Source organism: Castor canadensis, chromosome 9, assembly GCF_047511655.1.
Source record: "Castor canadensis chromosome 9, mCasCan1.hap1v2, whole genome shotgun sequence".
NCBI classification, from domain to species: Eukaryota; Metazoa; Chordata; class Mammalia; order Rodentia; family Castoridae; genus Castor; species Castor canadensis.
In genome coordinates, this window is record NC_133394.1 from 36,120,967 (window position 1) to 36,136,098 (window position 15,132).

At 34.1% G+C, this 15,132-nt stretch overlaps 1 protein-coding gene across 2 annotated transcripts in view; it reads right to left on the bottom strand.

The window, feature by feature from the left end:
* Positions 1 to 15,132, bottom strand: part of Cenpe (centromere protein E) — an 81,490-nt gene that overhangs the window by 4,122 nt on the left and 62,236 nt on the right. For both annotated transcript variants that reach the window (XM_074041467.1, XM_074041466.1), the window contains 5 exons: positions 14,628 to 14,831; positions 8,354 to 8,572; positions 5,960 to 6,145; positions 3,364 to 3,476; positions 1,438 to 1,535 (listed from right to left, as the gene is read on the bottom strand). In XM_074041467.1, the coding sequence (XP_073897568.1) occupies positions 1,438 to 1,535; positions 3,364 to 3,476; positions 5,960 to 6,145; positions 8,354 to 8,572; positions 14,628 to 14,831 (820 nt within the window). The remainder of the gene's footprint in view (positions 1 to 1,437; positions 1,536 to 3,363; positions 3,477 to 5,959; positions 6,146 to 8,353; positions 8,573 to 14,627; positions 14,832 to 15,132) is intronic.

Below are 15,132 nucleotides of genomic sequence, written 5' to 3' on the forward strand. Positions count from 1 at the left end.
CTACAAATTGTAGGCAAAATTGCATAAAAATGTGAGAGATATGTTGGTGGAATAACCACTAGGTCACTAGCATTCCACAAAGAAGGGGTAGGATGGACATGAGGAAGAGATTCTCAAGGTCCACTTTTTTTCAAATTCAGGTACAATGTAGATTGAGCATCCCTAATCCAAAAACTGAAATGTGCAATGCTCCAATGTCCAAAACTTTTTGAGCACTGAGATGACACCACAAGTGGAAAATTGAGATTATCCACATGGTGGAGGTTGTGACACCTTTGCTTTCTGAAGGCTCACTGTATAAACTTTGTTTCATATACAAAATTATCTTCAAGCTGTGTATATAAAACACAAATCAATTCTGTGTTTATACTTGGGTCACATCCCCAAGATATTTCATTATGTATATGCAAATATTCCAAAAATCTGAAAAAATCCAAAATGCAAACAACTGTGGTACCAAGCATTTCTGATAAGTATGTATTTACCATACAGACTTTAAAGTAACCTACAAATCAAGAGCAATCACCCTGATCCTTCTGTAACAAAGAACAGTCATTTCTATTGCTGTCTCTTGAAGTTTTCCAGACAGGAGCTGAGATCATCCTTCAACACACTCGGGAAGTTCAAACTAAAGTAGGCACTAGGCAAAGTTGTTATGCCTACCTCTACTTTCTTTTTAAAATGAGTAGACAATATTATCTTATATTTTGCAAATATTTTATATTTGCCTGGCATTTAGAATTTTCAATGTGCTTTCATACAACTTTTGGTTTGAACCTCATAGTAAGCAAGTAAATATACATATGTATGTGAGTCAGAAGGTCAGGTGTACCTATAATTTCACGTGGCCATTAAATGACAGCAGTCAGTCTAGAGACCTGCCCAAGATTTGTAGCTCAGTGCTTGTTCTATTAGACAAAGTTGCACCAAATGCCAGTCAGCATTTCTCTCATATGAAACAGGAGAGTCAGAAATAGGAAAAAGGCACTTTGAAGAATGTGTATGCATTAATTTAACCATTAGATCTTAAAACTATGTAAGATAAATTCTGAAGACTTTTCCAAGTAATTATCAATGTGCTATTTTCAGTTTTAAGAGCAAGTAGGATAGTATTCACTCATTTTTCACACTGATTACCATTTATCAGTTGCATATTGCTAAAATCTATTAAGACGTGTTAGATTTTTACTGGGAAAGGTAGTTCTACCTCAATAGTTAAGTCATTCTCTTATAGTAGTGAAGGTATCTTCAGAAATGTATAAAGATATAATAATGTAAAAGTAAAATTCATTTTTTAAAGAATCTATAGTGGATGAACAATTAAAGTAAACTAAGACATGTTGTAAGATAAATATCACAATGAATTAAAATATTGATTAGTGGTCAACTGAGGTTTAGTCTTGAATGTCATGTATACGATACAAGCTTTCTACTTACTTGAGGCGTCTTGGGCCTGTTGATTTCTTCTGAGATTTTCTCTCAATAGCCTTATAACTTCTCTTTGATGATCTACAGTGGCTTTTGTAGAATGAAGTCTAACAAGAACAATAATAAAAATATGTAAGAGCCCAGCAACTAACTTTATATGGAAGAATAAACAGAACTGCTGTCAATTTTCTAATACATTGTGTTAACATAATCCCATGAGTAGTAGATCAGCCCCTCTTTGGTACCTTGCCTTTTTATGGCTACAACACCACCAGATTGGAGGAAGTATTCTGTTCAGTTATGCAAACAGTCCAGTTTCTATAATTTTAAGAAACCAATTCTTTATTTGGTTTAATCTTACTTGGTGATGCTGAAAGCACTATAAACAGAAACTTATTCCATTAATGATAGTAAGACAAAGTAGACATAACAGGAGATAATTTACTTTTATATTCTCAATACCCAGCATATATTAGGGTCCTGACAAATGTTTCAAACAAAAGAATTGAGACAATAATGTGAACAGTAACTTATGACTAGCATTTATTAAACTTATGATAAATGTTTAAAAAAAAAAAAAAGAAACCAATTCTGGAAGCCCAGTAGCTATTAGTTAGGTATTGAACAAAACTATATTTAGAGGCACTATAAAACAAAGAAGTGGGCTATTACCATGAGGACATAAAAACATCTTTTTAGGTACAATCACTGGAGCATTTGGAAAAAAAAGTCATTTCATTTCTATATTGTTAGGAAAGCAAACCCTGACTGCAGCTGTGGTCAAAGGTGAAATAAATGTTAAATTCTGATCACTGTTCGCCAGTAGAGACATTTTATGACATTTTATGTTGATTTAGGCATTCGTCAGCAATGATAAATTATGCAATTTTCTATTTTAATTAAAAACAGACTCCACAGGCTCCATTTTATAAGTAAAAATGTCATTTATAATTAGAAATCCAATAGCACAAGTTTCAATGAAACCATAAGCTCTTATCAGGTGGAAGCGTGGTCAGAAAGCATGAAGACTCACAGTCTCTTTTGACTCTGGGCAGAATTAGACATCATCATTACGTATTTATTTAAGATTAGGAAGAATGAAAAATGCAAGAAGCCAGAAGACATCTGAAGAAATTCTCTTTTTTATTGACTACAAATGCAAAGACCAGACAGATTTAATAGCTTGTTTAAGGTGATGCATTAAGAAGTGAGCACATATTTCTAATTGTTTTCCTGACTCTGTTTAATGCTCTTTTCATTATGTTGTATCATAAATAATGTTATGCATGCTATTATGTGTAACAGCACATACAGATCAGTCAATAAAAAGAGGTTATGCTCCAGGGCCCTAGGTACCTATAAAATAAAGCATCATGTTCCTCTTCATTTTTATGTTTTTGTTTTGGAAACAGGGTCTTGCTATGTAGCCCAAGCTGACCTCAAACTGGTGATCTTCCTGACCCAGTCTCATGAGTACTGGGATTACAGTTGTGTATCACCACACTCATCAAGAAAACAATCTTTATACAAAAGCACAACAGGAAGAAAAAAATGAAATTACAAGACCAGAAACGTTCGTCAAACTGTTAAAGACACATACACTTTGCATGCACGTACAGGTGCACACACACACACACATTCAACACACAAACATCTTTAATGTTCACTTTTAGGCATGAAAGGGCATTTTTAAGTTTCTTATATGACTGAGAAGAAATCATTTAAAGACAGTGTGCTACCTGATCAGAACTGTGCTTAATTTTCAAAGCTTTGCATTTGTAATCAGCAGTTAATAAATTAAAAATCTGCAGGTGTTTATGTTTTTTTTTTAAAGCAGTATTTCATAAATTACTTTCTAAAAAGCTGACCAATGCAAAGATATTTAAGTAGTTTACGAAAAAAGTAAAGCCATGTTCAGTGATGGCAAAGACGTACTCCTTCTCAAACTCCTTGGCATTCTTCATCTTCTCTAGGTCAATTTCTACCAGCTTCGTTTTGAGATCCTCAATCTCTTCTTTATAAGGCTTAGCTCCTAAAGCAACTTTGTCCTTATTTTTATAGAGAAAGTAAAGCAAAATAATGATTAGTTTCAATTTTACCACCTTGCTCTGTTAAGAATGTTTAAAAACAGTCAACAATTACAAATACATGAAAGACAAGGTATTAATTTTAATTGAGTAGTTAATAGATCTTTGATGTGAAGTATATTTCAAGCTAATATGTGCAGACATATGATTTTTACTTCTTAAAACAAGTAAGTATTTTTTCCGATGAAAAAAGTGATTTAACTTATAAAATGAAACTGAAAGGCTGAAGATAATGACATGAGTGGGCAAAGATAAGTCAGGAAAGGGAACAAAATGGAGCAATGTGGGTACCAATGTGGGTCCAAACCACGAAGCTTATCTGGAAATACTTTGAACTAAAAAGTGGTTTAAGCAGTGATATAAATGTATTTGATTTAACTCAGAGAACACATATATACTTATGTATGTGTGTCCATGTTTATAAATAATTAAGATATTTTTAACAAGTTTCAGGTTAACAGAAAAATTTAATGGAAAATACTGAGAACTGCCACATCCATCCATCCCCTTTTTTCCTATTATTAACATCATACATTAGAATATTTGTTATAAATGATAAACTAATGTTGCTATCTTAATGGTAACCAAAGTCCATAGTCCATATCAGGGTTTCTTAGATCTCCTATGCTTACCTCTCTCTGTGTGTCTGTGTGTCTCTCCTTTCCCTGATCCCTGGCAAATGCTAATCTTTTTTACTGTTTTCCCAGTTTTGCTTTTTTTTACTTAGCTGCATTTAAGGTTTTCCCATGTTTTTTCATGACTTGATAGCTTATTTCTTTTTAATTGCTGGATAATATTCCACTATATAGATGTACCACAGTTTATCCATTCACCTACTGAAAGACATCATGGTTGTTTCTAAGTTTTGGCAATTATAGCTTTTTGTGTGGACATATTTTTCAATTCATCTGAATAAACACCAAGGAACATAATGGCTCAGTCATTAGTTCAGTTTGCTAAGAAATGGTCTAAATGCATCTCAAAATGACAGTACAATTTTGTATCCTCACCAGCAATGAGTAAAGAGTTCTAAGTTTCACATCCTGGCCAGAATTTGGTGTTTCTCAGTGTTCTGGATTTTGGCCATTCTAGGAAGTAAGTGTGTAGTGGTATCTCGGATTACTTTGCAATTCTCTGGTGACATATTATGTAGAGCATCTTATGTGTCACCTGTACATCTTACTTGGTTTCCTTACTGCTGAGTTTTAAGAGTTCCTCTGTATATTAGATAACAGTCCTTGACTGGATATATATATCTATCTAAAAATAGATATATATGTATATATTCTCAGTCTGTGGCCTTTCTTTTTATTTTTTTGATCAGATTCTATGTAGAGCACAAATTCTGAAATCTAATGAAGTTCAATTTATCAGTTCTTTCTTTTGGTTTTGTATCTAAAAAGTTATCACCAAAACCACAGTCACTTAAATTTTCTCCTGTGCTATTTTCTAGTTTTCTGTTTTACATTTTATGTCCATGATCTGTTTTATTTTTGAGATGGGGTCTATTTTGACTAGGCTGGTCTCACAATCCTAGGCACAAATGATCCTCCCACCTCAGCCTCCTGAGTAGCTGGGACTATAGGTATGCATCACCATTCCTGGCTTGATCTGTTTTGAGTTGACTTTATGATACAAATGAGTATTATTTTTATGGTCTGTCTGCTCATGTCTCCTTGAACGGACCAGAATTTTAAGAACATTGCTAAACAATGAAAAAAGCAGGTATTTGTGGTTTGATCCTAATTTTAACTGAAGTAAAGAGAAAATGAAGCAGGAAGAGCACTTAAATGATATTAGAGTCAGACTCAAGTGGCAGAATTGTAAGAAGTGGTTAGAACTGAAACAAAAGGGAGTGCTAACTTGTCTGGTGGAATTCAAGTTCAAAAACCATTAAGCTACCATTATTTCTGAAGAAAACAGATCAGACTCAGTCCATAGGACAAGGTAATAGGGGGACTAAGTAGACAAAAAAGAAAGAGAAAGAATTTTAAGAGAAAGAATTTTAAAAGAAAAAGAACTGTAATCTAATTACAGTTTTATATATTTAGATAAGAAGGATTTTTTTGAAAAATGAAAAAAATAACTATTAAGTATAAAGAACATAAAGAACAATATTTATGTCTTTTAAAAATTCTTTTTCTAGCTTAAAAACAACTAATATTTTGCATGAAAATCTACTTCTGTATTTCATCCAAGTCACTTTTTTTTTTAAAGCTTGAGTAATGAAGTTCAGTTATACATAGGTAATAGGTGAGAAGAAAGAACAGAACCAAATCATTTGTCAAATTTACTGATAAAAAAACAACTTTGGGCTGGGAGTGTGGCTCAAGAGACAGAGCACCTTCCTAGCAAGCACAAGGCCCTAAGTTCAAACCCCAGTACCATAAACAGCAAAACCCCAAATAAAAAACCCTTACAACCACAAAATGAGTTTACCTTACCTCAAGTGTTTGGATCATTTCTTTTGTTTTTTGAAGGCATTTGTTTGACTCATTAACTTTGGCTTGAAGTTTTGCTATTACATCATTAGTCATTTCTAATTCTTTCTGCATCTTTATAATCTGGCCTTCCTTATGTGTAGCACTCTCTTTAGCTTCCTGTAGGGAAGTTTCCAGCTCCTGAATTTTCTGTTAGAGAAAGCACACATTCATAAGGCTTACTGTAAAGACAAAATCACAACGTATAAATGTGCAACAAAGATGACCATATTTAGGTATTGTTAGTTTTTTTTACAGATTACATTACAAAGGACAGAAGAGAGGCCATGCTACTCTTTCATTTATAAGATGATGATTTTTAGATTAAAAAAATGCCAAAAATTTACATTATAATCAGTCAGCAAATTCATAAAACATGCAAGATGAAAACAGTACAGTGGTTATGTTACTTTGGTTAGACAGTGCTAAGCATATTAAATAGGCAATCTTAAATTAACACTATTTAAAAAAAGTGCATTTAGCTTTCTCAAGTAATACATGCAACATATCTTTTCCTTTAATGTATGTATGTACATATGCATGTAGCTACAGAACTGGGGATTGAGCTCAGGGCCTCACGCTTGCTAGGCAAGTATTGTGCTCCTTCAGAGGTGTCTGCAGTCCTTTTGCTTTCAGTTTGTTTTTCAGATAGGGTCTGTTGCTTTTACACAGGATGGTTTTGGACTGTGATCTTCCTACTTCCACATCTGCTATATCTGGGATTATAGACGTACACTACCCCATCCAGCTTGTTTTTGAAATAGGGTCTTGCTAACTTTTGGACTGGGCTGGCCTTGAATCATGATTCTCCCATTTGTGTTTCCCGAGAGCTGGGATTACAGGCATGCACCACTGGGAATGTATGCTATAATTTTTATGAATTTACTAATTGTTTTTACTAATTAGTTTTGAAACTGAAAAATGTTAAATATGTGGAAAAAATTCAAGGGCATGTAATGAAAAGCAAGACTCCTCATCTCAGATCCTCAACTGACACTGAAACAATGATTTTCAAGTGTACCCTGCTAGAAATTTTGAGTATCTAAGCATATATGAACATACAGTTTATAAAAATGATCAGCCATACAGTTTTGCTCATTAAAAATATTGACAATATATTTTCAGATCTTTGTTACATTATGTTTCTCACTTTTTTTTGTTTTCATAACATTGCATTTCAAGGAAGTATCATAAATTAATTAACTAGTTACTTACAAATGAACATTTAGGTTATTTTCAGTTTTTCACAAATATAACTTATCTTAGGATGAACTTAAACAGTCAATTTATTTTCATGTTCATAAGATTATTCTTATGTGTATGCACTTAAAAGTTTTTTTTCTGTGAAATGACTCTCTTTTTTGGTCCATCTAGAATTTATTTTTTGTCTAATGAGTGAGACAGGAGTTAGTCTTACTTATTTATTTAATTTAGAACAGTAAACCATCTTTTCTCCATTGCATTGAATCATATGCTAAATTCTCTATGGCTTCTGAACTCTGCTCTGTTCTACCGCTCTGCTTGTTTACTTTTGTGTCATTGTCAAACTAACATGGCTGTAGTAGTACAGGTTTCATTATTTGTTAGAGTATTTTATGGGTCATTGAAGATAGAATTTCCTATGGCTTCTTTAAATTATTGCTTTGGTAACTGGGTTTCAGTTTTGCTCTATTTTATCTCTATCAGCTGAATGAGTTCCATGATGATCAGCAAATCAAAAAGTGATCTTCTAGCTTCCACTGGTAATTATTAAACCAGTGGGTGGTGTTTTAGTATAATCATTCAGGTTTACAGAATAAGGTACCATCTTTGCTCATTTTACCAATCCCAAGTAAGGAGTTAGAATAGGATTTTTCAAACAATGTGCTGATTGTTAGACACAAGTTAACCTGTATAACAACTGCTATACTGTTAGCTTCTTACATTTCCATTGTGATAATAACATTAACCAATATTAAATAGTGATAAGAATTACAGAGAAGCTAAATTGCTATTTTTTTTTCAAGCGTTTCTTCTGCATATAGTTTAGTTTGACAGAACGCCATATGATTTAGGAAGTTTACATTGTCTGGCAATAATACCTTAAAAGTTATAATAAACCACATTGTATGAAGCTACTATTCAAATTAACCTATGATTTACTTCTGTTTTATAATCCACAGAGAAGATGTTACATGATTTTTAGCCTTATAATTATTTGAGTGATAGCCACAGAAGAACTACATGTAAAAAATCTAGCTCATCACACACAAAGTAGTGTGTTCACATTTCTTAATGAATACATACAATACTATAATTTTGTTCTGAACTCCATGATGATGCTAGAAACTGAAGACTATCTTATGATACATTATATACCTCTGTGGTTAGCCGTACAATCCTTGATGCAACACGAGGATTCTGACTGACTTGTATAGTAGTATTAACAGGGGCACGAGATGTCAGGAATATTGTCAAAGTTTGGTAGTCGTTAAATAGTTTTTTATTTTTCTCTCTCATTGATTTCAGGTCATGTTCCCATTCTTTGGATTTGGTAGAACTTCTTTCTTCAAACTCTGTTAATTCATTTATCATGGCCTATTAAACAGTAAAATACCATTACAGATCTAACACATTAAAAACTCAAAGAAGAACACTAGGATTCTAGGACCATGTATATGCTTAAATTCATTATTTACAATATCCTAGAATAGTGCTATAAGAGAATGTTAGCACTCTTGTGTGAAATTTCAGATGTTGGTAATGGTAATAAAATAAAAAGTAGAAAAGAATAAAAAGGGCTGGGGAAGATTCACATGGATTTGCAAGATGAAAATCTCACTTTATTAGATTTGTGCTAACATACAAAGAAGAATTAAAGAATTGTATGGATTAAAATTATTAGATATGCTATGGCTAATAATGAAACATTAACTGAAATCTAACAGAAGAGTATACTTAGTAAACTTAACAATTATTTTCCTGCTTCATTCCAAACCTCAATGCTTATAGAAGAAATCACTCACTGACTTTGGAATTAATCTGGAAACCTTGTATTTCTGTGCAGAGAATAGTAATCAATACTCTTTCACATCACAGGCTACTAATTCTGAAAGATGCCTGCTGAGATGGGACTCTCTTTGGCTCTGGTCTTCTGATCTCATACGGTACAAGGTTATTGGTTCCTATTCTTAGGGTGCTGGAAGAAGCCATACATCCCTCCATTCTGACTCACATGATAGAACTCTCTACTTTAATCTAATCACAACTGGGTCTTCAGTATTAGAAGAGAAACCTTCCTTAGATAGAGATTATCTTATCCAAACATTGGTTTTGTCCCTTTCTTTGTTGATTTTGGGTTATTTGATTGAAACAGACGATTAGCAAAACAATTGTTTTGCTAGTTCTGATTACATATGGAATGAACTATCCATGGAAACTTATGCATATAATATACTGATCACTGAAAAGTAAAACAAATTAACCAAATGGTCTTAAGCAATGTTGTTTCTTATGAATCAGTACACTAAGGCCAAACACCTTGTGAACAATGACAAAACCCCCAAATTTGCAGTTTCCAGTCCAACACATTAAGAGCTTAGAAGTTACCACTCCACCCAATCAAGTAAAGAACAGAACAAACTGAAAAATCATCAGGAAAGTTAGGTCACAGAAATAGGTCACTGTCCACCGATCTTTTTCACAGGAGCAAAGGCAGTAAGTACAGAAAAGGTAAGTCTTTTTGACAAATGGTGCTGGAACAATTGCACATCCAAGTGCAAAAATAATGATTCTAGACACAGACCTTATGTCCTACATGAAGAATAACTTAAAATAGATCACATACTTAAATACAAAATGCAAGCCTAGAAAACTAGAATACAACACAGGATGAGACCAAGAGGATCTTGGGCTTGGTGACAACTTTTAAGATAAAACCTTTGGGCATGATCCATGGAAGAAATTTTATTCTTTTATTTTACTAATTTTTTTATGTTGACTATCAAAGATTAAGACAAGCTGATTTTTTAACATTAAGAATCTATACTGTGGGGCTGGCAGAGTGGCTTAAGTGGTAGAGTGCCTGACTAGTAAGCATGAGTTCAAACCCCAGTACTGCAAAAAAAAAAAAAAAAGAAAAAAGAAAAAGAAATCTGTAGTGTGAAGGGCAATATCAAGAAAAAAGGAAGACAAGCCTTAAGTTAGGAAAAAATATTTGCAAAAGACTTATTTGAAAAAGAACTACTACAAAAAATATACAAAGAATTCTTACACCTCAACAATAAGAAAATCACCTCACTAAAAACATGGGCAGAAGACTTGAGCAGATATTTCACCAAAGGTATACAGATGGCAAATAAGCAGATGAAGTATGTTCAACACCATGTGCTATTAGGAAATTTCAAATTAAATGACAAGATACCACTATATCCTACATTGGCCAAACTCCAAAACACTGACAATAATACCCAACACTGGCAAGTATGAGGAACCATGTGAACTCTCATTCATTGCTGGTGGGAATGCAAAATGGTATAGCTCCTACAGTAGACAGCCTGGCAGCTTCTTACAGAAATACATGCTTTTAGTAGATGATTCAGTCATTGCATTCATTGATTTTTTAAGCAAATGCATTGAAAAGTTTGCTCATACAAAAAGCTGCATATGTACAGCAACTGTGTTCACAATTGTTAAAACTTAGTATTAACTAAGATGTCCTTCAGTATGTGAACAGATAAACTAGTTCATCCAGACAATGTAATATTATTCAGCTTTGAAAAGAAATGAGCTATCAAATCATGAAAAGACATGGAGAAATTTAAATTACTAAATGAGCGAAAACAATCTGAAAAAGCTGCATGTTGTATGATCACAACATAGGACTTTCTGGAAAAGGTAATATTATAAAACAATAAAAAGTCTAGCATTCGTCAGAAATGAGTGGGGAACATTAACAGAAGCAAAGACAAAAACCACTTGATCATCTCAATAGATGCAGAAAAAGCCTTTGATAAGATCCAACACCATTTCATGATAAAAGCTCTAAGAAAACTAAGAATAGAAGGAAAGTTCCTCAACATTTTAAAAGCTATATATGACAAACCTACAGCCAGCATTATACTTAACAGAGAAAAACTGAAACCATTCCCTCTAAAATCAGGAACCAGACAAGGATGCCCACTATCTCCACTCCTATTCAACGTAGTACTGGAATTCCTAGCCAGAGCAATTAGGCAAGAAGAAGGAATAAAAGGAATTCAAATAGGTAAAGAAACTGTCAAAATATCCCTATTTGCAGACGACATGATCCTATACCATAAAGACCCAAAAAACTCAACTCAGAAGCTCCTAGACATCATCAATAGCTACAGCAAGGTAGCAGGATATAAAATCAACATAGAAAAATCATTAGCATTTCTATACACTAACAATGAACAAACTGAAAAAGAATGTATGAAAACAATTCCATTTACAATAGCCTCAAAAAAATCAAATACCTAGGTGTAAACCTAACAAAAGATGTGAATGACCTCTACAAGGAAAACTATACACTTCTGAAGAAAGAGATTGAGGAAGACTATAGAAAGTGGAGAGATCTCCCATGCTCATGGATTGGTAGAATCAACATAGTAAAAATGTCTATACTCCCAAAAGTAATCTATATGTTTAATGCAATTCCCTTCAAATTTCCAATGACATTCATTAAAGAGATTAAAAAAATCTACTGTTAAATTTATATGGAAACACAAGAGGCCCCAAATAGCCAAGACAATACTCAGTCAAAAGAGCAATGCTGGAGGTATCACGATACCTGACTTCAAACTATATTACAAAGCAACAACAATAAAAACAGCATGGTACTGGCACAAAAACAGACATGAAGACCAGTGGAACAGAATAGAGGACCCAGATATGAAGCCACACAACTATAACCAACTTGTCTTTGACAAAGGAGCTAAAATTATACGATGGAGAAATAGCAGCTTCTTCAACAAAAACTGCTGGGAAAACTGGTTAGCAGTCTGCAAAAAACTGAAAAAAAATCCATGTATATCACCCTATACCAATATTAACTCAAAATGGATCAAGGATCTTAATATCAGACCCCAAACTCTAAAGTTGATACAGGAAAGAGTAGGAAATACTCTGGAGTTAGTAGGTATAGGTAAGAACTTTCTCAACGAAACCCCAGCAGCACAGCAACTAAGAGATAGCATACATAAAGCTAAAAAGCTTCTGTTCATCAAAAGAAATGGTCTCTAAACTGAAGAGAACACCCACAGAGTGGGAGAAAATATTTGCCAGCTATACATCATACAAAGGACTGATAACCAGAATATATAGGGAACTTAAAAAACTAAATTCTCCCAAAACTACTGAACCAATAAAGAAATGGGCAAGTGAACTAAACAGAACTTTCTCAAAAGAAGAAATTCAAATGGCCAAAATACACATGAAAAAATGCTCACCATCTCTAGCAATAAAGGAAATGCAAATTAAAACCACACTAAGATTCCACCTCACCCCTGTTAGAATAGCCATCATTAGCAACACCACCAACAACAGGTGTTGGCGAGGATGCGGGGAAAAAGGAACCCTCTTACACTGTTGGTGGGAATGTAAACTAGTACAACCACTCTGGAAAAAAATTTGGAGACTACTTAAAAAGCTAGACATTGATCTACCATTTGATCCAGCAATACCACTCTTGGGGATATACCCAAAAGACTGTGACACAGGTTACTCCAGAGGCACCTGCACACCCATCTTTATTGCGGCACTATTCACAATAGCCAAGTTATGGAAACAGCCAAGATGCCCCACCACTGATGAGTGGATTAAGAAAATGTGGTATCTATACACAATGGAATTTTATGCAGCCATGAAGAAGAATGAAATGTTATCATTCGCTGGTAAATGGATGGAATTGGAGAACATCATTCTGAGTGAGGTTAGCCTGGCCCAAAAGACCAAAAATCATATGTTCTCCCTCATATGTGGACATTAGATCAAGGGCAAACACAACAATGGGATTGGACTTTGAGCACATGATAAAAGTGAGAGCACACAAGGGAGGGATGAGGATAGGTAAGACACCTAAAAAATTAGCTAGCATTTGTTGCCCTCAATGCAGAGAAACTAAAGCAGATACCTTAAAAGCAACTGAGGCCAATAGGAGAAGGGGACCAGGAACTAGAGAAAAGGTTAGATCAAAAAGAATTAACCTAGAAGGCAACACACACGTACAGGAAATTAATGTGAGTCAACTCCCTGTATAGCTATCCTTATCTCAACCAGCAAAAACCCTTGTTCCTTCCTATTATTGCTTATACTCTCTCTTCAACAAAATTAGAGATAAGGGCAAAATAGTTTATGCTGGGTATTGAGGGGGTCGGGGGACGAGGGAGGGGGTGGAGTGGGTGGTAAGGGAGTGGGTGGGGGCAGGGGGGAGAAATGACCCAAGCCTTGTATGCACATATGAATAATAAAACAATAAAAAAAAAAAAAGAAATGAGTGGGGAAGGAGGGATGAACAGGGTGAGCATGGGATTTTTTTAGGCAGTAAAACTATTGTGCATGATACTGGAGTACATTATAAAACACACAGAACATACAACACTAATTGTGAACACTAATGTAAATATGAACTTTGAGTGACAGTGATGTGTTACTGCAGATTTAACGACTGTCAAAGGTGAGCAGGATATTGACAATGGGGGAGGACTGTGTGTTTGTGGAGATGGGACTGTGTGTTTGTGTATAGAGAATAAGAATTCTCTATACTTTCTTCTCAATTTTGCTGTGAAACTAAAAACATTCTAAAAATTCTATTTTTTTCTTTGCAGTGTTGGGTATTAGACCCAGGACTTGTGCACGTTAGTCAAGAGCTCTACCACTTGAGCCATAGCTCCAGTCCTTTATTTTTATTTTGTTTTAGAGATAAGGTCTCTAACTTTTCTTGGGATGGCTTCAAATTTGTAATCCTCCTGCTTCCACCTCTAGAGTAGCTGGAATTATGGGAGTGTACCACCACACACTGTCTGTCTGTCTATCTATCTATCTGCCTATCTACAGCCTGGAATGCACTATGTGGCCTACGCTGGGCTCAAAACTTGTGATCTTCCTGCTTCAGCCTCTTGAGTACAGGGATTAAGGCTTGCACCACTGTCTCCAGCAAAAAATAAATTTTATTAACAGAAAACACTCCCCTCACATAATTTTGAACCTCAGAGTTCAGGATCAGTACACACAACAGTGAGACTGAGGAGAATGCATCCTAGGCCTTGCTAATGTAACTGGCCAGACTTTTCTATGCCTTTACCACAGTGGCTGCCCAGAGACTCAGCTCTCACCTTGTCTAAGGCTAGTTGGGGAAAAAGGTTCAATTCGTATAAGTGGTGAGAAGAACGGAAAGGGGAAAATATAATGGAGTCAAGTGGACACTGACAACACACATACAGTTTGTTACCTGTGTAAGTATAATGGATATATTTAATTATTAAGGAAGTATAATTTTTGAGGAAAAATAAGTTTAAAAAAAAAAAGTTTTTTTCCCATAAAAATATACTTAAAACTTGTTTTTAACATTTTTAAGAATGAGCTAGAAGCACAACAGAAAGAATAAGGTTGCATAATAAAAATTAGTACTTACATTTATCTTGTTGTTGTAGAATTTATTTACTTGACAAATGCTATTGTTTTCTTTTTGGATGCCATTTTTAAGCTTTTCTATATCAAAAGGAGTACTCAACCACTCTTTCAAAAACTGAGTCATTTCTTTCCTGTTACTTAGTACTTGTTGCAATTCAGTATTTATGCTGGTGAAATCATTTTCTGAGAAATCTTTGAGTAGTTCCTGTAAGAAGAACAAGTATCAAATTGCCTGAGTATTAGGGGAGTTTTTATCCAAATATCTATAAAATTGTAAAAATCTCATGAAATATCACACAGAGGGGAAATACTACTGGACTCCCATTTTTAATGTTTTAAAGTAAATTAAGAAATATAATTCAAAATCAAATCTTTATTCTAGTATTTACATAATAAAATTCTGCTATGTGTACATTTGAAAATACTTTGTGAAATCTACAAATTCTACCTGATTAAAATCTGTCAGGATGAAAAATCTGTGACTAATTAGCACAGTACATGAAGTG